This window comes from Electrophorus electricus, chromosome 9 (assembly GCF_041902795.1).
Source record: "Electrophorus electricus isolate QZ-2024a chromosome 9, ASM4190279v1, whole genome shotgun sequence".
NCBI classification, from domain to species: domain Eukaryota; kingdom Metazoa; phylum Chordata; class Actinopteri; order Gymnotiformes; family Gymnotidae; genus Electrophorus; species Electrophorus electricus.
This window is the reverse complement of record NC_137505.1, coordinates 5,646,485-5,670,766: the sequence shown is the minus strand read 5'-3', so window position 1 is coordinate 5,670,766 and position 24,282 is coordinate 5,646,485. Positions and strand designations below refer to the sequence as shown.

At 39.4% G+C, this 24,282-nt stretch overlaps 3 protein-coding genes and 1 long non-coding RNA gene across 9 annotated transcripts; 1 reads left to right on the top strand and 3 right to left on the bottom strand.

The window, feature by feature from the left end:
- Nucleotides 1-2,141: 2,141 nt before the first annotated feature.
- On the bottom strand, nt 2,142-4,020 carry cox17 (cytochrome c oxidase copper chaperone COX17). 3 transcript variants are annotated; one of them, XM_027026571.3, is made up of 4 exons: nt 3,910-4,020; nt 3,377-3,511; nt 2,562-2,674; nt 2,142-2,320 (listed from the first exon to the last, which is right to left on the bottom strand). In XM_027026571.3, the coding sequence occupies exons 2-3, from the start codon at nt 3,493-3,495 to the stop codon at nt 2,590-2,592; spliced, it is 204 nt and encodes a 67-aa protein (XP_026882372.1). In that variant the 5' UTR covers nt 3,496-3,511; nt 3,910-4,020; the 3' UTR covers nt 2,142-2,320; nt 2,562-2,589. The 3 variants fall into 3 exon arrangements, with proteins under 3 accessions (XP_026882372.1, XP_026882374.1, XP_026882375.1); XM_027026573.3 differs by having other exon boundaries at nt 2,142-2,276; XM_027026574.3 differs by having other exon boundaries at nt 3,806-3,990.
- A 6,462-nt stretch (nt 4,021-10,482) lies between these two features.
- LOC118240799 (protein mono-ADP-ribosyltransferase PARP4-like) lies at nt 10,483-13,280 on the bottom strand. The gene is made up of 8 exons (XM_035523012.2): nt 13,224-13,280; nt 12,972-13,064; nt 12,686-12,844; nt 11,677-11,835; nt 11,176-11,327; nt 10,902-11,033; nt 10,720-10,816; nt 10,483-10,614 (listed from the first exon to the last, which is right to left on the bottom strand). The coding sequence occupies exons 1-8, from the start codon at nt 13,278-13,280 to the stop codon at nt 10,552-10,554; spliced, it is 912 nt and encodes a 303-aa protein (XP_035378905.2). The 3' UTR covers nt 10,483-10,551.
- A 48-nt stretch (nt 13,281-13,328) lies between these two features.
- LOC145659274 (uncharacterized) lies at nt 13,329-23,993 on the bottom strand. Of its 4 annotated transcripts, XR_014125315.1 has the most exons (5): nt 22,687-23,993; nt 17,277-17,336; nt 16,801-16,900; nt 16,624-16,690; nt 13,329-13,401 (listed from the first exon to the last, which is right to left on the bottom strand). It is a non-coding gene; the product is annotated as an uncharacterized LOC145659274 (long non-coding RNA). The 4 variants fall into 4 exon arrangements; XR_014125314.1 differs by having other exon boundaries at nt 16,801-17,336; XR_014125317.1 differs by lacking the exon at nt 17,277-17,336 and having other exon boundaries at nt 16,801-16,979.
- LOC118240798 (potassium/sodium hyperpolarization-activated cyclic nucleotide-gated channel 1-like) lies at nt 14,733-21,868 on the top strand. Its single transcript, XM_081720784.1, has 11 exons — nt 14,733-15,099; nt 15,909-16,104; nt 17,238-17,342; nt 17,966-18,106; nt 18,375-18,527; nt 18,696-18,789; nt 19,089-19,216; nt 19,616-19,759; nt 19,876-20,113; nt 20,251-20,418; nt 20,553-21,868. The coding sequence occupies exons 1-11, from the start codon at nt 14,804-14,806 to the stop codon at nt 20,570-20,572; spliced, it is 1,683 nt and encodes a 560-aa protein (XP_081576910.1). The 5' UTR covers nt 14,733-14,803; the 3' UTR covers nt 20,573-21,868.
- Nucleotides 23,994-24,282: the final 289 nt, after the last annotated feature.

The following is a 24,282-nucleotide window of genomic DNA, read 5'->3' as shown; positions in this document are numbered from 1 at the left end:
CTCTCTCTCTGTCAGCCCTTTCTCATAGTTGCACATATCATGACCCAGCAGCCAATCCCACAAAGCCACACTGTTTTACCCCCCGCCCAGGTGGGATTCAGGATGCAGAATGTGTGGGAGAAGTATTGTAAACAAGCTGATATTTTTCCTGGGTATCTGGCCTTAAAGCTTCGTTTGAACATATCTGCTTTACTGTAGATATTATGCAGTACAATATACTATTTATTTGGTATTGAAATATAAAAAATGGCAATGGGATGGATGGATCAATGAATAAATAAATAAATGAAGGTTTATTTATAAAATAAAAATAACACCTTTATACAAGTAGAACCATAAAATGACATTTTTGCTGAAGAAAAATATCCTTAACTCAAACGGTATAGCCTTAATAAAACTAGCAAGCAGAGGACTACAACTCTAACTGAGGCAAAACAGGAAGGGTAACTAGGCAACAGGCACACCAGGATGGTAAGGACATTTTTACACACTAATAAACTAAAAAGAGACATGACTAAAATGAACCAACACACACACATAATATTTAACAACCACATAAAACATTAAAATTCAACTCAGTAAAGTCTCCAGAGGGGCGCATGGCATTCTGGGAGTTCCCAATATACTCTTCTCCACTCACTGTCTCACCTGCCACCAACTCAAGTCCCACCCTCCCACCAAGGGTCAGCAGTCCCAGCGACGCAGACAGTCCCAGCGTAATCTCCGAGGAACGCAGTCCATAGTCCTGTGCCCAGCGTCAGCGCTTCTTTCTCTTTGGTGACTTAAATCCTCATAAATCCTCTCAAACAAATTGTGGAATTAGTCAAAAATCAAAAACCACCATAAAGATCATTCAACTAAACTTACACAGGGCTTAAAACAAGGACAGTTTCTGTGCATTAAATGTGTTCAGGGCTCGGGAGAACGGCTGGAGGGAGTGTTGCTTCACGAAATTAAGAAATCAGTTAATCAACAGATTGAAACAAATGAACAATAAATTATACAATAAAACAAACTAAAAGGTAAATTGCCCCGGTTCGAGATCGGTAAACCGTGGGCACCGCAAATGTATTTACGTTATTGAGAACACGTGGATATGGTAAAGATGGTGACGTTATGACGTTCACACGCCACGCGAGACAAAGTTCGAGTGGGATATACTACAGCATCATTCAGAACTGTAACACTGTTAAGGAAAAATCAATCTTAAAATAAGAGTGTACCAAGGTTGGCACACGTGTTATGCATTCAGTACTCTGTTATGAAATATAAATAAGCATGTTTTATTTGGCTAGCCTGCTGCACGCTCTACCTGATGTGTAGTGGAGATCGAAAATCTTTAGCAAGTTTTTGACACGTGTTTCCTTCCAGGTACGCCCATCATGGCTGACACATGTGGAACAGTTCCTCGATCAGTTTGTTTTGTGAATAACAAGTGCCAAAATATCGCATGTGTATCGCGTCCTCCTAACATAGCATTCAAATTCCACTGGTGGGACTGTACCAGTGCAAACCCCACCTAGAGGCCCACACCAGGGACAGGGTTAGTCTCCAGTAAAGAACGTTAATGCTATCGCACTTGGGACAGGGTTAACCCTTGGTAAAGAACTTTAATGCTATGCTTACGTCGGTCAAACTGTTTTGCTCGTGACACGTTTTAAAGGACGCTCAGATCAGTGCCGATATTCACAATGCATCGGTATAATTAGCATAGGAATGCTGTACTAAAACCAGACCCCCTTTCCAGCATAGTACAATATGATCACACTACACTGTGACCCTTTCTGAAATTCTGCTCAGAGCCATGTACAGAACAGGAGAATCCTGTCAATCAGAATTCAGGTAAGCTGAGAGCAGGCTTGATAGGAGTAGTTCTATTTTAGACACGTGTACATAGTTAGGAGTAGCAGCTGAAACCAAAAGAATGCACACAAAGAAAAGCACAAACTATTAACTATGAACAACTGAATAACACTAACTCACTTTCACATCTAAACACTGATACTGCTGGAAAATCCATGTCAACCACAGCTAGGCGCTGGAGAGCTTAAGGAAATTTTACTAAAAATAAATACTTAAATGCTACAAGTGCAAGTTTAACTCATTTACTTCAAACAGCACAAATAAAGGGTGACACTTCATAACATTGCATAGATTCTTTAATATCAAATACAAAAAGTCCAAAAAAAAATACATTTTCACTTAGAGAAACTAATTTTGGAAACAATCTTCTGCAGAATAAATAAATGTACATCAGAGACCCCATCAGTCACATCCTGTAAGAGCAGGGAAGGAGAGAGACTGACTATAGAAGTGCAAACTGCAGAGTACAAATAGAAAGAGGAAACTGCATTCAGGGTAGAAGGAACACACACACATTCAAAATTGTAGTAAAATACAGTTTTCAGCGAAACAGGATGTTTTGGACAGAGGTCCTTCATGTCAGGTTATTGACACTAAGATAATTTTACTGGACAATAATTTAATAATCTTGAATGCAAACAGTTGAAAATCATGTAAATGAGATTTGAACTATCAAAAATGTCAGAAACCATGCTTACCAGCCTTTTAAATTCCACTCCATTATGTTTAGATCTTAAAACCAAGTGCCCTCATACACTCCTTGTGAGCCTCGATAAGATCTGTGCAGCTTTCTTCACCCTTTTCAATAATGCTGCAAAAGTCAACATTTATGAATGTCTGTGGACAGATGCAAAGTCAGCACAACTTGGCACTTAATGTACAAACACATGCCTCTCTAAAAGTGAACAATGTCACCACAGAAGCATGCTAGGTTTAATGAACAAACAACAAAAAAGAAAACATCAGCAACACCCACTTTATTAGGAAATCCTATCCCACACTTATACACAGAAACCACATAGTGTATTTTAGCAGTAACACTGCCATTGTAGCAGCACGATATCTACTGATGTGCTGGTATGAGTCTGTGTGTTGAGTGGTTCAGTCCCCAGTAAAAATGCAGTGGTCGAAAAACTACCGAAGAGCTGAAAAAGTGCTAACACAAACTGTAAAATGACAGCTGGTATGCGATGGCTCTACACCAGTAAGGTGTCTGATGAATAGATGGTCCCAATAAAGTACACTGTAACCACTGTGCAGCCTGCAGCAATGAAGCTGACTGTGGTGATCTGTAGTGAGTGCTGTTTTTTAAAATGCAGTGACAGGAGCGTGTGCCCCCTGGTGCCAGATCAGTGTTTTTACTGGTATTTCATCAGGCTTTAGCAGAAGTTAAAAAGACTGACTGCCAACGACTGTGGACATGTATTGGAACAACGTGAACCAGTCTTGAAGTGAATAGCTAGCTACATTAATGGAAATGTCCAGACTGTGTGAGAACACGAGGTCCCCTCACCAGGCGTCCCTCGCCCTTTTCGTGTCTGGGCAGGCACAGCATGGCTTCAGGGGCTTCTTCTCCTGGATCCCCTCAGCTGCCTGTGCGGGCTCTACACCAGCAGCACACACGGTCGACATTGCACCGCAGCTGAAACTGCAAAAGAGAAGAATACCTAAAAAATTGTGCCTTGACATGTGCATTTTAACTGATTTGAGTCGCCTGTTCAGTCATGTCAAATCGAAGCCGCCCAAAGTATCTTAAATAACAACAACAAAAAAAAAAAAAACGCGAATCAAAAGAAAAACAACAATCGCGAGGGGGTGCAACAATACATATTTATTTTTAAAAAATCACCTAAAATAAAAGCATCCAAGGTCATCCCACAGCTAGTTACCATTAGCCAACATCTAACAGCATAGTTATCCTAGCTAGCTAGCATTAACTTACGCAATTTCTGTGCTCCAGCAAGTAACCGCCTTTACAAAACTAGAATTGCTATTATTAACCGTTGCAAAAAACACTTTTGGAAGTGCAAAGAAAGCATTACCTACCAAACTTAAATAACAAGAACAAAGGTTAACTATCTGTGCCCTTCCTCACAACGTGTTTAACCAGGGTATAACAAGAGTGGGAAAACTTCCGGGACGTCGCGTAAGAAAAGGTCACGTGAAAAAAAAACAAACAGCTACTGCCAAAATAAAGGTCTGGACATTAGTAAAGAAACGTTTTTATTGATTTATTTTATTTTTTAAGCTAACTCCATTCTGAATATCAGAATGGATCAGATCCTGAAATGACATCAGTCTAATTATTTTTAGAAAAATATAAAAACTAAAGAGAGAAATATGATGGATATATATGAAATGAATATATCAAGGCCGTAGCCATGAACTGAACATTGGAGGGACCAAATCTATCCGGGGGGAGAGGGAATTCACTAACCCATGAGATAAATTATTATTATTATTATTATTATTATTATTATTATTATTACTAGTAGTAATAATAGTAGTAGTAGTAGTAGTAGTAATAGTAGTGTTATTATAATAATAATGAATAATAATAATAATTATTATTATTACTATTAGTAGTAATAGTAGTGTTATTATAATAATGAATAATAATAATTATTATTATTATTAGTAGTAGTAGTAGCAGTGTTATAATAATAATAATTATTATTATTAATAATAGTAGTAGTAGTGTTATAATAATAATAGTAATTATTATTACTATTAGTAGTAGTAGTAGTAGTAGTAGAACCATAATTATGTAAACAAAACTGTTCATTGTTATTTGAAGACAAGTCCAGATATTGTGACCAAGGTTTATGAAATTGATGTTTTTATTTACCTACTGGGTGGACATGGACATTTGCTCTACTCTCCTCCTATATTCTAATCTCCCTCCCAATCATACGTTGTGTTTCCTCTCCATGACACAGCTCTCCTCTCCTCTCTGGGTGTCTCCACTTCTCTTCCCCATGCCTTTCTTCCTCTCATCTGGTACTAATTCTCTTCTCTTCTCTTATTATTACCTTCTCCTTACCATCATTACTTGGTCTTAACCATCCATATTTGCTCCTTTTCTCACTCATGTCCACATCACCCACTCTCCCTGACCTGTCAACATCCTCATACTTTCTGAATGAACCAGAGTGAACAGGAAATAAAAAGTATAGAACGAAATCCAGAAACATTAACGTTTTCTGAATATGACCGAGACCATTGATGAACGCTGCATGAATGTGTGACTATTTAACTTTCCAGGACACTTAGACATGATAAGCTAAAGTCAGTAGTAATGGTTGATTGATTTCGCATTCACAAATTGAACCATTCTCATCAAAAATGTCTGTTTCCACTTAACACAATTACTGACACTTTTAAGTAAAATATCATTTATTTCTACAACTACAGTTTCAGCACGAAAGGCCGTACTGACGTTAAGGTTGCCTTTTCCTGCAAATCAAGCGTTAGATAGTCAGTAATAGTGAGTGTTATAATAAAAAGTGAATCATTAGCAGATGAGAACACTGATGCATCCTAACACAGCTGGTGAGTGGAATATTTAAATGTATTACCTCGATATAAGGGGGGGTGCTAATTTGAGCATATCTGAATATCCGGAGGGGATGTGTCTCTCACAATATAGATTGTGACTAGCCTTGCATAACATTCATTTCTTTGCTTGTTAGAATATGCTCACCACGATAGCAGCTAATTAGCGTGCAGACTTGCCCCTCAGTTAAACGATACACAAAATCAGCTAGCTAGCAAGATAAAGAGTTAACCTAGCTAGCTAATTCTGGTTCATACTGGGTCATTTGACATACAGCTGGTCATAACAACATAGCTACAAGTTTATCCTTCGGGCATATAGTTTGATGCATTAATGACATTTACCATCTCCAGTTAACATTTTACTTCACGTTTTGGCATTTTTACCACAGGTTTTTACCATAGCGTTTGTGTACTCAAAGTTTCGTTGAATAGTTAGCTAGCTGGCTAGCCTAGCTAACGCTAGTCCAAAGGCAGTGATCTAACAGAACGAAACAAAGAGCAACAAAAAGGATTTTCACATTAATCCTTGAAAATAATCATATCGGTAGCCCTTGTTAATAAAAGGGGACAGAATAGCCTCGTCATTACTGGAATTTCCTATATTTACATTGTGTTTTAGTGCCGTTTCTGACGATTTTGTATCATGGCAAGTTTTAGCCACCTACCGTTAGCTAACTGAAGGCTAATCGGTTAATGTAGTTATAACAGGAGGAAAGCAGCATAGGCTAGGGTGAAATTTAGGTTACTTTCACATTACGATATATTAATTAGTTAACGTTAGTTTAGTTTGTTTAAGATCAATAAATAATACGATTAGTTTAATTTTAACTAATTAACAAGTCATTGGCCAAATGAACACAGAAGTATCGAGAAGACGTGGGCGAAGTAACTTTATAGCTTTATTACTGGCTTGGCCCACAGTGTGAGGAGTGTCGAGCTATTGGCGTGTGGTTCAGTTTAACATCAATATTAACGAAAAGGTAACCAGTATTCTGGTTATTCGATGTATCCTGTTTTGTCGAAATGTCGTTTTACTTTGTATGTTATGGTTAAGCACAACATCGAAAAGAACTACGCGGGTCCACCAGAAACCTGACCTGATGGTGATTGATGTACCTGTGTGTTAACGCGTGGTTGCACCGCTCCGTAGGTAATAGAAATCGACCGAACACTGGCGCTTTATGTGGACATAATTTAAGCCCTGCCCTTGAAAGAAAGCAAGATATTTATAACTTGGCTATAGAGCAAAACATCCGTAACCCAGTCCCGTAAGTAGCATATTTTAATCACGATAAAACAAGACAGTCGTGTGTATATTTATGGCATTTGGCAGAGGCTATTATCGAGAACGACTTACAAAAGTACTGTTGTCGTTTACTCATAGAATGAAAACATTCTAGCCAGTATAGTAGGTTAGACACCAATGAACTAGAATACAGTATATTAGAATACAGTAGAATACAGTATATTAATGTGATGCCTAGAAGTGCAAAATACATAATCTCTCTCAGACAACAATCGGTGCAATAAACAATAAGCACTAGAGCTTCCTTTAGTCAGCATCAGTGCAATAAACAATACCCTATAATAAGTACTAGAGTTTCAGTTAGTCAGCATAGGAGCATGGTAAGTGTTCATTTAAATATTCCACAAATAGATGGGTCTTCAGTCTGTGTTTGAAGACTGCAAGGGACTCTGCTGTCCGGAGAGCAAGCGGACATTTGTTCCACCATCTAGGATACAGGACAGAGAACAGCCTCCATGCTTGTCTTCCATGAGACTTGAAGCATTGTGTTTCAAGGCGAGCCGTACTTGAGGTTCGAAGTACTCGAGGCTTTTACCATTGACATCATGTATTGAGGGACTGGTCCATTTTTGGCTTTGTAGGTTAACATTAAGTTTGTAAATCTGATGCAGGCAGCTACTGGAAGCCAGTGAAGGGAGCGCAGCAATGGAGTAATGTGTGAACTTTTGAAGATTGAAGACCAGTCATGCTGCTGCATTCTGGACAAGTTGTAGAGGTCTGATGGCTCTTAGAGCAAGACCAACAAGTAGTGAGTTGCAGTAGTCTAGCCTTGAGATGACAAGAGACTGCACAAGTACATGGGCAGCTTCATGTAAGAGAAAGGACTGAGTTCTGAGTAGTGTCCTTGTTACCTGTAGATTGGCAATTAGTGGAAGAGGCTGGGTGGGCTACATTATGCTAGTAAAAATAATTTCAAAGGACTTGGAAATCATAACCAGCTTTCTGGTTTTCCTTAGTCACTTAATGGTTTCTACTGCACATGTATGAATAATATCAGATTACTCTCCATGGTCCATGCTGTCATGTAAATGAGAAACCACAGCCAGGAGTCTGTAGGTGCCAGTGGGTGCACATTCCTGCAACCAACAACTACATCTGTTTTTTTCATACGATTAACTGAAAATGCATCATGGATCGTTGAAACCCCATCTCTGTATTAACAGGCCTCTTTCATTCTCTCTCATTCTGTCTCTGTGTCTCTCTCAGCCTGTATCTCTCTTCTTTTTGGTCTCTCTCTTTCCTCACCGGTGGGCTTACTCACCGGTGGGAAAACTCTAGCTCCCTGTCCTTCTCCTCTCTCATTCACTACTGATGGGTTAAAATAACTTAGTCATTATGGCAGATACTTATACACAGCTGTATTATCACTCCACTGTAAGAAAATGGCACAACTCTACCTGGCTGGGGACTGGAGTTTTCCCCCAGTTTATCGTTTTGTGGTTTTTCCTGGGTTCCTGCTGCTCCACTGAGGACAAACCACAAAGCCATTCAGTCAGCATTTTGTAGCTAAATGGGAATGGGTGGACAGAGAAGTATGTGGGCACGGGTTGATGGTACGAGCTCACCTCGACTGCTGCCTGAGAGAAGCCACCCCAGGAAGGGCAGAGAGATCCAGCTCGGACGGGACGTCCATCACGTCTGAGAGCTTTTGGCCCAGCATGTCAAACCGCTTAATGTGGAGGACGAGAATACTGTTCCAAGAGGAAAAGTGACTTAAGGACTGGAAGTGACATGAACCTTTGAGTACTAAATGGAGGCTGGTGTGTTTACTGCATCAAAGGAATATAATTGCACAGTTTTACACCAGGACTTCAGGGAAAATACCTGGGCCTCCTTACAGTTGCCAAGGTACCTGAGTTCTCTGGTTTAGCGCTGCGCTCTGTTGCCAAGGAGCCACGCTGGCAGGCAGGGAAAAGACGACAGTGCCTGACCGCACGACCAGCTCCGTGATGTAGGTCACTTTGATCAGCACTGTGGCCCCAGCGGGCAAGTTCCCAACACTGATGGTAAACACGTCCTGATGTGCACACACACACAGTTACGTCAAAAGAGTGGAATGACTGACCTGGAATTTTAAGATTGAACACAACATCTGAGCTATGAATGGAAGCAGTAGAATAACACACAGGTGCTTCCTGGTCCATCAGATAGGCTCCGTGACCTCTCTCTATAGCCTGCTTATACTCCTTACGGGCCTGTTCCTTCTCCTTCACCTGAGAGAGAGAGAGAGAGAGAGAGAGAGAGAGAGAGAGAGAGAGAGAGAGAGAGAGAGAGAGAGAGAGAGAGAGAGAGAGAGAGAGAGAGAGAGAGAGAGAGAGAGAGAGAGAGAGAGAGAGAGAGAGAGCAGTGAGAAACAGGATGCTTTAGGACTGCTCCAGTGGAAGGACTGGGAGACTAGCGAGATGCACCTTTCCGACCACATGCTTCCCGTTAATGAAGGCTTCAAAGCCGCACACGGCTGCCGTCTCTTCTAAAGGGAACACGTACTTAGCCTCAATAGGAACGTCACTCTTGTTCGTGTATACCTGGAAAATGATAACCTGTTCACAGAAAGAAAAACACAAGTTAGGCACTTGAATACCGACATAAAACGATTATTATATTCAATATGATTATTATTATACATGCTGTAAGATGGGGCGTCCTAGTCCGGGCTAGCAGGTCGATTAGCTTGGTGGCTAATGCTGGTAATGCTAGAATAAGCTCTGCTAGATAAACATTGAATACTTTAAACAAATGAATTGCCTGCCTGAATATATTTAAGTACATATTTTATGTAATAGATTTTCTATGCTCTCAGTTTTTGATGACTAACTCTGATTTGACTGCAATACAGTTTGCAGTTTAGCCTCCTCCTACAATCGAATAATTGATACACATCCACTGAAGCTAGAAGTGGGTGGAAACACACGAGCACCTCTACTGCTTGTTCACGTGTTCCTTTTCTGTGCCGACCACTAACTGATTTGCCTCGTAGACTGACTGCCCCCACAGTCTGCAGGCTGTAGAACAGGACAACTGTGGACTGTGGCTATAACTGGGGTAAAACCCTTTTAGTGTGACCGAGCTTTATTCCAGTGGACAGGACAGGTTCCCAGTGTAATAACGGACCTGACAGAGAAGGTCCATCAGCTTGCACCTCACATGGACAGCCTCTAGGGGGAGTGTGGACCCACTGCTGTCTAACAAACCAGGAGTGACATCCTCCAGAGGGTTCTTTGTGACCTCCAACCCCTCTGCGTCATCACTGGACACTGGACAGTCAAACACCCACACACACACACACACACACACACACACACACACACACACACACACACACACACACACAGCAAGTCCTATATCAGAGCACCATTGAATATGGGACAACCCCGTGACTGAAATAAAGCTTATTGTATAAAGTTGACAGAATCAGTGACAGTAATGGTGTAAAACAGTGATTAGATGATGTAAGGGTGATCACTCACATAGGTCAGAGGTCATGACAGAAGGTAAACACTCCACAGAGGTATCAATGTGAGGTTCAAAAGGTTTCGGCTGGTCTTCCTTCAGAAAGTACTGAACTACATATTTCAGCCTGACCTGATCGGTGTTGTACACAACATATTCATCATCCTGCAAGAAACACACACGGCACAAGGTGTCAGCTTCTATTTTAAGGAGATATTCATCCTAGACAAATGCTTTGGCATACACATAGCACCTCAAACTCTGAGCGTGTGTTCGGTGTGCGGCGGACGCCATGCACACTGCTGTGGCCGTCGGGAGCGCAGATCAGAGATGGGTCCTTCTTGTACACGTCCTTACACTGGCCCAGAGCCACATCACACACCAGCAACAGGCGTGAGCCGTCCGTCACGCTGGGCCTGGAATACTTCACAGAGGTGCTGGAACACACAAACATATACGCACACGAATCGAAAATGACTGAGGCTCACGACAGTGTTCAGAGTGTAATTTTTTACGTACAGATGGGTTTTTATGTCACTAACTTCAGAGTCACTGAAGTAGATGCCACTTCCCAGATTTCCTACGTCAGTTCTTTTAATGCCATGCTGTTCAACTCCAACCCTCGGCAGCAGCAGACCTCTGGACACAACAACCAAATCATCAAAATAAAGTACTGTGTGTGTGTGTGTGTGTGTGTGTGTGTGAGAGAGAGAGAGATTCTTACCGTGACAAGATTCCCACAAAGTTGCTAGGAAATGTAGAATGGAGGAGGGGCTTAATGTTACATAGCTGCTCCCTAAACATATGAAGTTCTGATGATCTACACACACGAAGTACTTGCTGGATCTGAACTGGCCTGTGGAACCAGTAAGAGACACACACACACACACACACACACACACACACACACACACACACACACAGTGTAAAAGAATATATAAACATAGAACAACCAAACGTCGTTCTCCTTGCCCAGACGAAACACATACTGTACACACCTCTCTTGTAAAAGTTTGCAGACAGACTGATATTCTGGGCTTTCAGAGGCGACGGGTTGAATGTTGCACCTCAGGGCGCAATACTTCCCCAGAGAAGAGGGAGAGGGGTTCCCCAAAGTGGCTTTGCTCACGTTCAGAATATCTCGGATAAGCTGAGGGTGTATATTTATGTATATATTATTTTTAAACAATACATGTTTGAAACTTACATTTTATACTATAATGAAATTTGAGCCCATTCCGCAAATCACAGAAGCAAAAGCAGTAAATATGAAACACACACAGAGTGACCATGTGAACTGTGTATATGAAAGATTAAATGTGAATAATGTGATTCGAGTTACTAAGCAAAATACATTTGCTGAATATCCATCCTTTATCAGCAGTGCGGATGAACCACCTGTGATTCCACCTGTATGACCTATATCTGTACAATAAACGTTTTATTTCTGAGCTTATGCTGTGTGTGTGTGTGTGTGTGTGTGTGTGTGTGTGTGTTACCTGACAGAGGTCCAGTCTCTGAGACACAAGCTTCGCCCTGGCCTCAGCCTCCGTCTCTCTGAGCGGTAACAGGGTACTGACTTCCTGCAGGAGGAGCTGGACCTCATCTTCACTCTCACACTTCTGCACCTGTAGCAGCAACCCCTCTACCCTACTCACCTGTACACACACACACACACACACACACACACACACGACTAGTTATACACACAAATACAACCCCTCCACCCTACTCACCTGTACACACACACACACACACACACACACACACACACACACACACGACTAGTTATACACACAAATACAACCCCTCCACCCTACTCACCTGTACACACACACACACACACACACACGACTAGTTATACACACACATACAACCCCTCCACCCTACTCACCTGTACACACACACACACACGACTAGTTATACACACACATACAACCCCTCCACCCTACTCACCTGTACACACACACACACACACACACGACTAGTTATACACACACATACAACCCCTCCACCCTACTCACCTGTACACACACACACACACACACACACACACACGACTAGTTATACACACACATACAACCCCTCCACCCTACTCACCTGTACACACACACACACACACACACACACACATACACAGCATAAGCTCAGAAATAAAACGTTTATTGTACAGATATAGGTCATACAGGTGGAATCACAGGTGGTTCATCCGACCTGCTGATAAAGGATGTATATAGCTCATCTTGAAAGTAGATGAAATTGCAATCTAGCCTCAAGCAGGACGGTTTAGTCTACAGCTGTGTAAGCACCGTGAGACCAATTCATAAATAAATAATATCCTAAAAACATAACCATGGTCCTCAAAACAGTTACTAAGCCTTCAAGAGTCCTGTTTACCAAAGCCGTCTCCACATACATCTTCCCAGCATTTGCCAGAAAATGACAAAACCCACTGGTGTGTGCTAAATGAAGCAGTAAGGTAGAGTGTGTGCACTGCGTCTGCCCAACCTGCTGCAGAGTGTGTGAGGCCAGCGCCTCGGCCTCGGAGGGGAGCGACTCTGTCTGCGTGAAGCCCTGGGACTGCAGCTCTGTGTTGAACTGCACGTACGCCTCCAGAGCGTCCTCAGAGCTACAGCAGTGCACCTGCTGGTCCTGTACCACGGACACCTATAGCAGGAGCGAGAGGGGGTGGGGCATCGGCGTCAGGACCCGCCCACCGTTCATTCATCGTCGGTTCAGTAATTCTCACTGGTTACTACTGTTTAAAGGAGCCTTTGGGTGCACATGACTTCACCTCACGCATGATGGTGCTCGTGACACGGTACTGCTGTTCTCCCTCTCCTCTGGCACTCTGGAGCTCCACCACTGCCCAGGTCTCGACTACAGCCTGCGATAAAACATACAGTGCTAGATACACACATGCAAACCATGACAACAGACACATGGGAGCGTGTGTTGGTATGCTGATTATATATTCATGCTTATAGCGAGTATACTGATCGTTTTGTACGTTTAAGGAAAGCACTGTTTCATGTAATAAACTTACCTTGAGAAAAAAGGAGTATTCGGCAACTTGAAGGTACAAGAAGCAAGACACACACATAACCGTATGCACAACAGGCCGTCAGTCTGAACCTCACAAAGGTGATCTCACCTGAGCTCTTCCAGGTATGTGTCTTCCTTCCTGTCCGGGAGCTCTGGGTGAACTTGTGACACCTTCTGCCCTTTGGGAGCAACACAACAGTGCTCATGACGTGTACCGTTTCAAAACAAACCATCAATCTCACATTCCCAACAAAACCTTTTGACCTCCCCTCTGAATACGTCTCAGCCCTCAGAACCAGGAACACAAACATTAAGCCATGCACAACTACCAGTAGCTCATAATCGCAGATCCACTTTGACAGTTTCAAACTACAAGTTTCATTTAAATTATAGAAATATCTGTAACTCTATTGTGCAATGTTACTTCTGCTTTGATGAAAATTTCATTATTTTATTTAATTTTTTACAGTATGTTGATCATCACTTTAGTAGGCTAGCTAACTCAGCTAGACAATTTATCCAGTAGCTTGGAAGTTTCTACAATTTGAGTACTGCTCCTGGTATTTTGAATATGCCAATTTTAATACCTAAATATTTTCTTGAAGGGATATTAATACATTACACATTGTATTTTCTTGTTTGTTACTTTGAGGAATGGGAGAATCATGTATCTGGTAATATGGACATCTGGGGTATATTTTAGTCACTTTGACGGTGAGCAGAACCTGAAGTGACACATATGTCGTTATGTGTAATTTGGCGAGTCGTACAGTAGTGACCACCTGCAGCAAATGAAGGGAAGAAAAACAGTAACTATCAAATCTAACTGCAGTTTCTGTTTTTAATTTTTCAGTTGTTATGCAATATTTTTAATGATAGAAAAATGAGTAGATAATGACCGTATGTTTATGTTTGTTTTTATTAATGATCGAGGCAGAAAACTAAACAAATTCCTTTGTCTACGATAACATCCTTTGCGATTATGCCTTTCTTGATCTATCACAGTATGTGATATGTAGTACTATTTGGACAAGTAAGGGCGAAGTGGTTTAAAAATGACCACATAACTGGTCAAAGGGCAAAGAGGCAAAGGCTACAGACCTCCTCTAAGTTCAGCCCACAGTAGCTGCACTAATGGCCAAACACGTGGTTGAGAGCTTCAGTGTGCAGGTCTAAAGAAGTGAAGTGATTACGCTGAGCTCGGTGAAAGTGTATGAAATGAATGACTGTAGTCCCAGATATTACAACCAGGAGACTCAATATTAAGAGTATTTTCCCTGAAAATACACATTTTTGAAACCATACCTACTGATGTAAGAACTATTGATGTACGTTGGCTATATTCCTCACCTAAAACAGAACTATGGACACCTCGGACCACAGACTATCTCCAGGTGCCTCTGAAGGATGGCGCCATTTACCAGCCCCTCCCCCACCTCATCTGACTCGCGACCATTATGCTAGTTCCGATGACGTTTTGAAAATTAACGAATTAAAGTATTTTTTTGAACGTTTGGACTTTTCATACAAGATAGTATGTATTTAGCTAACCTAGCTAGCTAGGCCAGCCAACAGTCCACAATGATGAAGAATTCTGTAACACCCGATTTAGTGACACCCGTTCAGTCCGACGGGGAACAAATATTGAAACGTCCACATCGAAAAGACAAAGCGAATTGTGCTGATAAAGATGCTGAAACTGCCCAAGAAGAGAAGGACTGTGAGAAGGCACGTTGGTGCGACTTTAAAAGTCTGCATCTTCCACGACTAAATAAACTCTCTCTGAGGATATTTGGAAGTGAAGGCGCTGTTAAAAAAGAATGTGATCGTCAAAAACAAACAGGACAGTGGGTGATCCATCCTCTGAGTCCCATAAGGTACAGCTAGGCGTTAACTATGCTAAGCAGCTACCAGATAGGCTTGCCAGTAATGGCAGACTTCAGCTACTAGCTAGCCAGCTTGGGTTATGGCATAGCTAACGTTTACTTCCTATTAATTAATAACCAGATTATAAGTAGCCATTAAAAATAAAATAATAAACAAATAGCCTTTAAAAACAAATGTTACTTAACGAGTGCTTTATAGCTAACATAGGTTAACAGTCTAACACCGATTACAATATTGCTCATGTTGGCTTGCTAGCGTTATAGCTACCAGCTGGAAAAACGCCCATCCAGGACTTTATATCTTCTAGGCACTTAAAAATGCAAGGGTGGGGTGGTCGGTGTCTAGGGACATATATCATGTCATCTCATACTGGTGAAATGAGATATATTTACTCACACCTACCTGTGGCCAGCAGAAGCATATAGGTTAAAGATTACAGAGTTGAACTGGCAACCTTCTGATTACTAGTGGAGTACATTCACCACTGAGCTACCACTGGCCAATCTTCTTAATGATGCCACAAAGAGTTCATGTCCTTGTATTTTGGCCATATCTCCTATTGCCTTTACTTCCATTCATGTCTCCTTACATATATGTAACAGACTTCCAACGCAAGTCAATAAGCCAAGCCGTCCTGAGCATGCATAGGGCCTACACAACTAAACAGTTCCTACACAGTTCATCCAGTGTGAAAAGCCACTGTAGTGCAAAGTTAGAACATAAATATCCATTGCCAAATACTTGTCTGTAAATAAGAGCTTGGTAATTCTGTTGAATTTAATTTTCACTCTCTTCTCAGGCACTACTATGTCCTGTTTATGGTCCTGTTGACATTTGTGAGCCTTGTGACAGTTCCACTGGAGATGGCATTCGCTGCAGAAGCATTTAGCTCCATTAGTAATGACTGGTTGGCCTTTAATTTATTTTCTGACATCCTGTTTATAATTGATGTTGGCCTTAATTTTCGGACAGGCATTCTCACAGAGGACAGTGAGGTAAGTAACTTTCACCTCTTCAGTCTTCTTGCAAAATAAATATTCTGTCGATAGTTGGCACTGATATCTTCTAGTAGTTATTTTAAATAATATTATGCTAAAAGATTATTTGAAAATGATAACTTATGTCGTAAAATAGAGGAAAACTAATACTAATATACTAATATGCCTGGAAATTGGTTGCATTTGTATTTGCTTTAATCTGAAGACATTTATATATATTTCATAAATTGATAAGAATCAAATTTAAAAACAAATTCTCCACGTTATGGTGGACCAAAGTAATGTTCTCATTTTGTAATTTTAAATAAAACGGACGTCTTTAGTTTAATTTAGACTGTGACCCATATTACTAGACAATCAGTGTAAATGAGATGCGTGCTGAGAATTCAGGTAGCCAAATTGCTGTTAAAAATAATTCAGGTACACACAAAAAAAAAACCCAACAAAAAAACAGTTAAGAAAATAATTTTAAAAACCTGAATTGAAGACAGGAAGGTAAAATTTTCATTAACCGACCTGAGTGGCTCCTGTGTCGAGAAATGACTGAATTTTCTCAATGATGCAGTTTTCAACCTGTGGGGACCTGGCAAGGGGATGTGAAATAGCATTTTGTGACTCAAACACTCAACACATATGAAAATATTTAAACATTAATGGGGAGATAGTAAATGCATCAACTGGAATGATAGTTACCCCAAGGTTGTGTAACTTGTATGTTGGGAGTAATCCATGAATTTTCTAGTGAGACCCAAAGAGCTTGACTTGGGGAGACATCTCCTCCACGAAGAGCTGTCTGCTAGGCATGTTGGGGGGGGGAAATGAAGAAGACACCCATACATCCCAGTGATTTGAAATGGCAGACACACAACATACTGAAACAGAGTAAATTGGAAATATTTGTTTTAAAACGGTTGTATAAGGCTATGAACCTGTCTGTATATTCTATAAATGCTTCTCCAGTATTGAACTAGATACGTATTCCATGCAGCATCTGTAGTAATTGCAGTATTGCAGATATTGCAGGTCTTAAGTTTATTGAAGTTTAAGTTTATTGGCTCTTACAAGTCCAGCTTGCAGACATTTTTTTAAGCTAATTTGCTTGAAATATATACATTTTCATCTCTCTGTAGATCGTTATCCTTGATCTGAAAGCAATAAGGAATGAATACCTCAAGACCTGGTTTATACCAGACATTCTGTCTGCGTTCTCCATTGACTTGGTCATTGCTCTAGTGGTAAGAATAAGAAGAGTATTTATTTTCCTTAACATCTCACAACTGCTGAGCGTTGTATATAGTAAATGTTACAATAGTACATTAGTGCAAATAAACGTTAATACAATAAAAATTAACAAGAATGTTTTTATGTGCCACAGTCAGAAGCTTGGAAGAATTTACCATGGAGCCACTTTGCCACCTTTTGGTTTAAGAAAAATGCTTACTTCCCTCATGAATAGCTTTAAACAGTTTTTTTCTCTGGTTCCTAAGGCTTTTGTATAGTGCTGTCAGAGCTGGTCGGCCTTCTGTGCACACTACGCAAGTTGTAATTTTGTTGAGTAGGGCTCCAAAAATTACACAGGGGCCCTGTCTCCCCCTCATGTCAAAGCAGGAGTCAGTATTTAAAATTCAGTGAGAGAATAAAGCAGAACTGTAGAACTGGCAATGTATCTCTCGTTCTCTCGCTCTCACTAACCTAGCTTGGTTGGGCATCTCTCGATCTGACTGTGTCCTGTTTGCTTATCAGCCAATTCCATGGCTGATCTAGGACTCTGTGTGTGTATGTGTATGTATGTATGTGTGTGTGTGTGTGTGTGAAATGTACAATGAGTTTCTATGTACAAATCTTTAACTCTCCTCAGGATGTATTTTTCCATGGTAGCAACACAGCTGAAATACTAAGTGGAAAGATGATAAAGGTGCTGATGTTTGCCAGAGTATTAAGTCTGATTCGTGTACTGCGTATGTCAAGGCTGGTGAGATTTTTTCGTTATTTGCAGCGGGTGAGTCACACTAGTCTTTTCTTCTATTTGTTAGCATGAAACACCATTCAACCAATCAATTACATTACATGATTATGAAAAGTCAGTCAGTTTTTACTTCAATCTCTTACTTAGTGAAAATGTCCTAATAATAATGTAGAGATTAAGATCCTGGAGGATTTAGTTAGCATTTATTGCTGATTCGTAGTGCAGTTTAAATCAGACCCAGTGTTAAACGTTTTATTCGTTTAATGTTATCACGTGTCTTATATCTCTGGTCTCTTTACAGGATTGGGATAAAAATCTTCAGTTTTTTTTCAGAATTGTATTTTTATTCATACTGATGGTTTTGCTATGTCACTGGAATGGCTGTATTCAGTACTTCATTCCAATGCTACAAGGATTTCCATCAGACTGCTGGACTGTAAAAGAGAACGTTGTGGTGAGCTTCCACTTCTGAACTGTGATCTACAAAATTTGTATTCAGTAATGAAAGAGTCACCTCTTCTTGACTGGGAATGGAGGAATACATGTTTTTCCTGTTTAGGACAGGATCTAAGAGGTTGTGTGTGCAAATTCCGTATGAAAAATGATCTTTTATACTTTACAGAATGGTACATTTGCGGAAAAATACTTATTTAGCATGTTTCGAGCTGTATCTCACATGGTCAAGATTTCCTATGGATCCAATGACCCACCCACAGGTATGTCAGCATCACAAACTCAGTTTTCTGTTTGACTGGGCTGATTTTGAGTATCAATCATAGATCATTTGTAATTTAGAGACCCAACATCAGTTTTTTGTGTTTGCTAACAAGCCCTTAGAAAACTAGTTTGTTAGCTACTAAATGCAGTATTGTGCACAGAGCTGACTTCTGCTGTTTTTAGAGGAAGATACTCGTGTCTACCTTGTACCAGCTGCTCCAAAGTGTACTTGTATAAAGACTTAACAGATAGAGAATGAATGTTAGAACTTTATTTCTTTTTTTTTCTTTTTCTCCAGATGAGCTGGAGATGTGGGTTGTCATGACTAGTATGTTGTCTGGAATTGTTATGCATATTATGATATTTTCCAGTGTGCTAACAATGATGATTGACACCGATGGATCAGAAACCACTTTCAAGAAAAAGGTACTTCTGTATCTACAACATCCAAAAAAAAGTTGAATTACATAGCAATTTTAATTTCATAAAATTACTTTTACCCAATTTCATCATTCTGGTTCTTTGTAAGACCCAGCAATTAGAAAGCTGCGATGATGTGTGAATGGTTGTGACATTAGATGAAGCAGAAATCTGAGCTTTCTGCATTATTCTACATTATTCTCCTGGCCCAATTGAAGTCAACAAAAAACAAACAAACAAAAAAACTATTATTGTAAGGAGTCATGTGCTTTCTTGGCATTTAGCTCAAGCTGAAGTCATCTCCAGCAGTAGGAAGCACCATTGTATTGTGTCCTGAGTTTTTACAGTTATATCAGATTTAACACATTGACAAATATAAGCCATGCCTTGTGTGCTACCTTTTAGATGAAACATATAGAAGACTACATGACCTATAAAAGGCTTCCTAGAGAACTGCGCACTCGTATCAGGGAATATTACCGGGCACGCTACAAAGGAAGATGGGTCCATGAGAATTCCCTCAGTTTGGTGTCAAAATCTTTGAAAGAGGTGTTTATTAGCGTTGACTGGAAATTAATTTTGGAAAACTGACAATGATCAATTTCTTTTTTGATATTATTCCTCATAAATAAAAAAGAAACCAGTGTTTTCTTTCTATTTCATAGGAAACTCTGACAGTGTTATGTGCACACTTGCTGAAGAATGTGCCCATGTTTCAGAAGTGTGATACAAATTTAATCAGTGCCATTGTTTTAAAACTGCAACATGAAGTGTTCCTAGAGGGAGACATCGTCATTCGCCAAAATGCTCCTGGTGATCGCATGTTCTTCATTGAGCATGGACAGGTCATTGTGGAGACACAATCTTTTCAGAAGGAGCTGCATGATGGGGACTATTTTGGAGGTTAGTTAGCACAAGAAAGCCATATTACACTCTGAGATTCACTGGAAGACGATAAGATTCACAGAAGCTCTCTGGTGTTATTTAAGACAGATGATGGCGTTCTGTTAACCTTTGAACTGGATTGTCCTTTTATACAGAGGTTGCCATCCTGACCAGAGGAAAGCAACTAGCCACAGTTCGCGCTCTGTCGACCTGCCGCCTGTTCTCCTTATCAGCAGACGACTTTCATCAGGTCCTGCAGGAGTTCCATCATACCGTGATGGACATGGAGAGTCTAGCTCAACAGCACTACGAGGATTTGAAGAGTAAGTGCAAATATAGTTAATGCAAATATAATTAATAAAGCAAAAGTATGCTGGAGGCTAGTTGCTGCAATTTGAAGTTAACTGACTGAGGTAGCATGTACACAGAGTGTGACATTTTACTGTTAATGTTATAGTCTCTTTTTCAGAATGCTGAGAAGGACCAGCTTGTTATAGGCCCGCCACCGTTGTGAAAATAATCAATTTCACTGGTCAGATTTCTAGTCATTTTGCTAATATATTTACATTATAGAACCCTCCACAATATCACCAGAAGGGGCACGTAGGGACATATACAGCAGTGAGTCCCTACATTCATATTAATAGGCAATTTTGATTAGTATTACAGTTGTGGCCTAACAAAGAATATTTGAAGTATCTTATATGAATAGGTTGATTTTTGTTTATTTTACTTTATTTATGAAGTATTTTTATATTATTTTTTCTGTCCACTTTGTTACCCTTATGTGAGGGTAATATTAGAAGGGCTTGACTGCCCACCCCCTTATTGCTCTGGTTTCTGATAACTTACTCCTTTTTCTTTTCTTTTTTTAAAGTTGTATTTACAGGAAGAAATATAACTTTCAATGTGATCATTTTAACATATAACAGGGAGCCAAACAACTTCTGCCTCCTAGCCTTTTTTCATTACTGTCTCTGCAACTTTTATCATTATTGTTTTGACATGTTGATCTTAAAAAAAATTCCCTAAAGGAAGAAAATAGATTTGCGTATTCCAATTTTGTTCCGCACTCTGTTGGAGGTAGCTGCTGCTGTGTGAATTTGCAGTTGTTTGAATCAACAGTACTGATTTTGATAACTCAAAATTTATAATGATCAAGATATTCTGGTTTAACAAATTATACACACTAAATTTTGTAGAGTAATATTCAAATAATAATTTATTTAAACATCAAATTGAAGTAGTAATTAAATAAGCCTCCTTACCATTTATTGTTTGCTAAAGGTGAAATAATTACGCTTTCCTTAATTATTAATTCATAAATATTTAAGACCGCACAGGTGCCGACCCCAGTGCTTCATTATGTGTTGTCTTTTTTTCGCCAATTTAGTCGTTTTCTTAAAACGTTAACTTTTTCCTCAAATTGCATCTCGCACCTATGTCAGAAATGTTACTTTAACATTCATTAGCCAAGTTTGGAAGACAATTAAACTTGTCATGCTCAGGGAGTTTGTACTAGTATAATGACAATACTTTTTGACAATAAAACAAACTAACCAAAAGAAACAAAAACCATGTATAGCTTGTCTGCGTTCGTCAGGGACTTTGCTAAATAAGTCTGAATGTAGTGTGTTTGAATCTATTAAAGTGGCTGAGCTGAAACACGGTGCTTCCTCAATTGATGCTGAACCAGAGGGATGGTATAAGGCAGGAGGACACACCTGGACAGCTCATGGGTTTCCCTCATATTCATTACTTATTTCAATTGTTACATATTCCATGCATGACTTATTTAAATCATTACTTATTTCTTAGTTCTTTATAAAACACTTTGTTGCTGGAAAACTACTGACAATGCATTGCATGTTTTTAAAGTTGCATATTAAAAAGAACTGTACACTTCACTCAAATCACTGATTATTGACATTCTACCACTGATACGTTTAAAAGCACACGGTTGTATTTCACAATATATGAAAAACTGCAGGGGTTTCCATTTTTATCCAGCAATGAATGTTGACTAAATAATAGATTAAAGCTCTGCGGCACACCCACGAGGGTAGAGGGTGGCAGACTCCTAACAGCCTGAAAACAGTGAAACACTAAACGACTAAAGTTCATGCAGTATCTTTTTAGAAAGTTGCTAAGTCACCACTTAGTCACGGGATGGTATGTCTGAGCCAGAACATGCTGATGAAGGACTGCGGAACAAATTAGATATTCCCTGAACAGCTACAAGATGGTGGCAAAAACAAACAAACAAAATATATTTTTTATATATATATATATATATATATATATATATATATATATATATATATTTTTTATATATATATATATATATATATATATATATATATATATATATATATATATATATATATATATTAGGGGTGGGACTCGATTAAAAATTAGGGGTGGGACTCGATTAAAAAAATCTCGCCAGTGAATTGGTCAAATTGTTTGACGTGGACTTTGACATTTTGTTTCTGAATGTGAACCCCGACATGTGGTCGAGTGTTGACTGGCGACAGTTTGCTCGTACTAGGAATACTATCACATTTAGCAGCTAAGTTAACATTACTGACCTGCGCGCTAGCCACAACATGTTTTGCGTTGAGGTGGTAACGAAGGGTGGAAGTGCTCCTGTGATAAGTAAACTCCTTCCTGCATAAAGTGCAAATAACATTTTTGTTTGTACTTCCATCTGGAAGTTTCTTGTATTTAAATTTCCCATCTACCAGCGTAACCTCTTCGGTCCTCTCCATCATGCTCATCACATTGTGCGTCAATATAATCTGTATGCCTGGAACTCGTGCACTGAGAATCGTTCCACGCTGCAAAAGTATGATTAAAATGCGTTACATTTTTTAATTCGTTATTTTCCCTTTAATTATTTAATCGAAATTAACGCGTTAAAGTCCAACCCCTAAAAAAATAAAACCCAACATGACAGTTTTTATTACTGACCATATAGAATTTTGATGTTGGAGGTATTTTGGGAGAACAGGCTCCGAGCACAGCTGAGAGCAAAACTTTGGAGGTGACAAGTATGATAATGTATAAATGTAGTAATATGGAGTTATCATGTCATAATTAATTATATATTGGTATGTATACTGATGTAACCTGCAAATTTTGTTGTGGGGGAGGGGGGTATTTGTGTAAACACATCAGTATGGATATGCTGCATATGTTACGTAGTCTTAACATACTCATGAATTGTTAGCTGCATTACACTGGCACTCTTATTCTGGCTGATAAGACCCACTTTAATTCTTAAAAGAAAATTGAACAAAAGTAATTTTTCAATTGTATTTCTTTATTGTGTCAAAGCTTTTGTACAATAATTCTCAGTGGTAGAAAACATGCCTGCCTTTTAAATACTTCTCAATTTACATTTATATCTTAAAACCAGTTGCCCTCCTACACTCCTCGTGAGCCTCAATAAGATCTGTCCTTAGACTTAAGTCCTTAGACATAATGCTTTCTTAAATATATTTCCTCAAAGCTATGATTGTAAACAATATGATGAAACAATACATTTATTTTGTGATTGTCACCACTCCAACATTTTGGATGCATGTTTTACTTTTGTGTCCTTTAAAGCAGTGTTAAAGATTTCAAACAGCATGACTTTTGTTTTACAATTTCAAATTAATAACACTGAACTTGACAATGCTGTAATACTACTTTATCTTCTAGGATATTCTCAAATTCATAAAGCCAGATCTTTTTTTTCTTTTTCTTTTTTTTACTTCTATAGGAAATATGTCACAACTTTTGAACGGCTGCAAAAACATATAAATACTATATCTGGCACATATCTCCTGCCAGTGTATCTGTATCGGGTGTGTGATATGCATTATCTATGATTCTGATACCCTAAACGGAGTCTTTTGTTAAGCTATAATAACATTTGTAAAGTTATTAATTTAAAACAACAACAAATAAAAAAAATCCTCAAATAAACAAGAACCTGATGTCCCTCTATCTTCCTGTACGACCAACGCCCGTCAAACGTTGGGAACACCCATTATCCCTTTCCTTTTCTATTATGAATATGCAAATATGTCCAGATTTGAGGCTCTCCATACAATAACAGACGTCTAAATATAATATTGACGTCTTTAAACGTACATACATAGACACATCCGTTCTACAAGTAGGTTTTATTCTACACG

Excerpts from the sequence above, each read along its gene's own strand:
- cox17 (XM_027026571.3), bottom strand. The coding sequence starts at position 3,495 with ATGTCGACCGTGTGTGCTGCTGGTGTAGAGCCCGCACAGGCAGCTGAG. Across the intron at positions 2,675-3,376 it reads AAAAGGGCGAGGGACGCCTG|CATTATTGAAAAGGGTGAAG; the intron begins GTGAGGGGACCT and ends TGACTTTTGCAG.
- LOC118240799 (XM_035523012.2), bottom strand. The coding sequence starts at position 13,280 with ATGTGTGTGTCTTGCTTCTTGTACCTTCAAGTTGCCGAATACTCCTTT. Across the intron at positions 11,034-11,175 it reads TGCAAACTTTTACAAGAGAG|GCCAGTTCAGATCCAGCAAG; the intron begins GTGTGTACAGTA and ends CTGGTTCCACAG. Across the intron at positions 10,615-10,719 it reads TCTACTTCAGTGACTCTGAA|CACCTCTGTGAAGTATTCCA; the intron begins GTTAGTGACATA and ends TGTGTGTTCCAG.
- LOC118240798 (XM_081720784.1), top strand. The coding sequence starts at position 14,804 with ATGATGAAGAATTCTGTAACACCCGATTTAGTGACACCCGTTCAGTCC. Across the intron at positions 16,105-17,237 it reads TTCTCACAGAGGACAGTGAG|ATCGTTATCCTTGATCTGAA; the intron begins GTAAGTAACTTT and ends ATCTCTCTGTAG. Across the intron at positions 18,528-18,695 it reads CTGTAAAAGAGAACGTTGTG|AATGGTACATTTGCGGAAAA; the intron begins GTGAGCTTCCAC and ends TATACTTTACAG.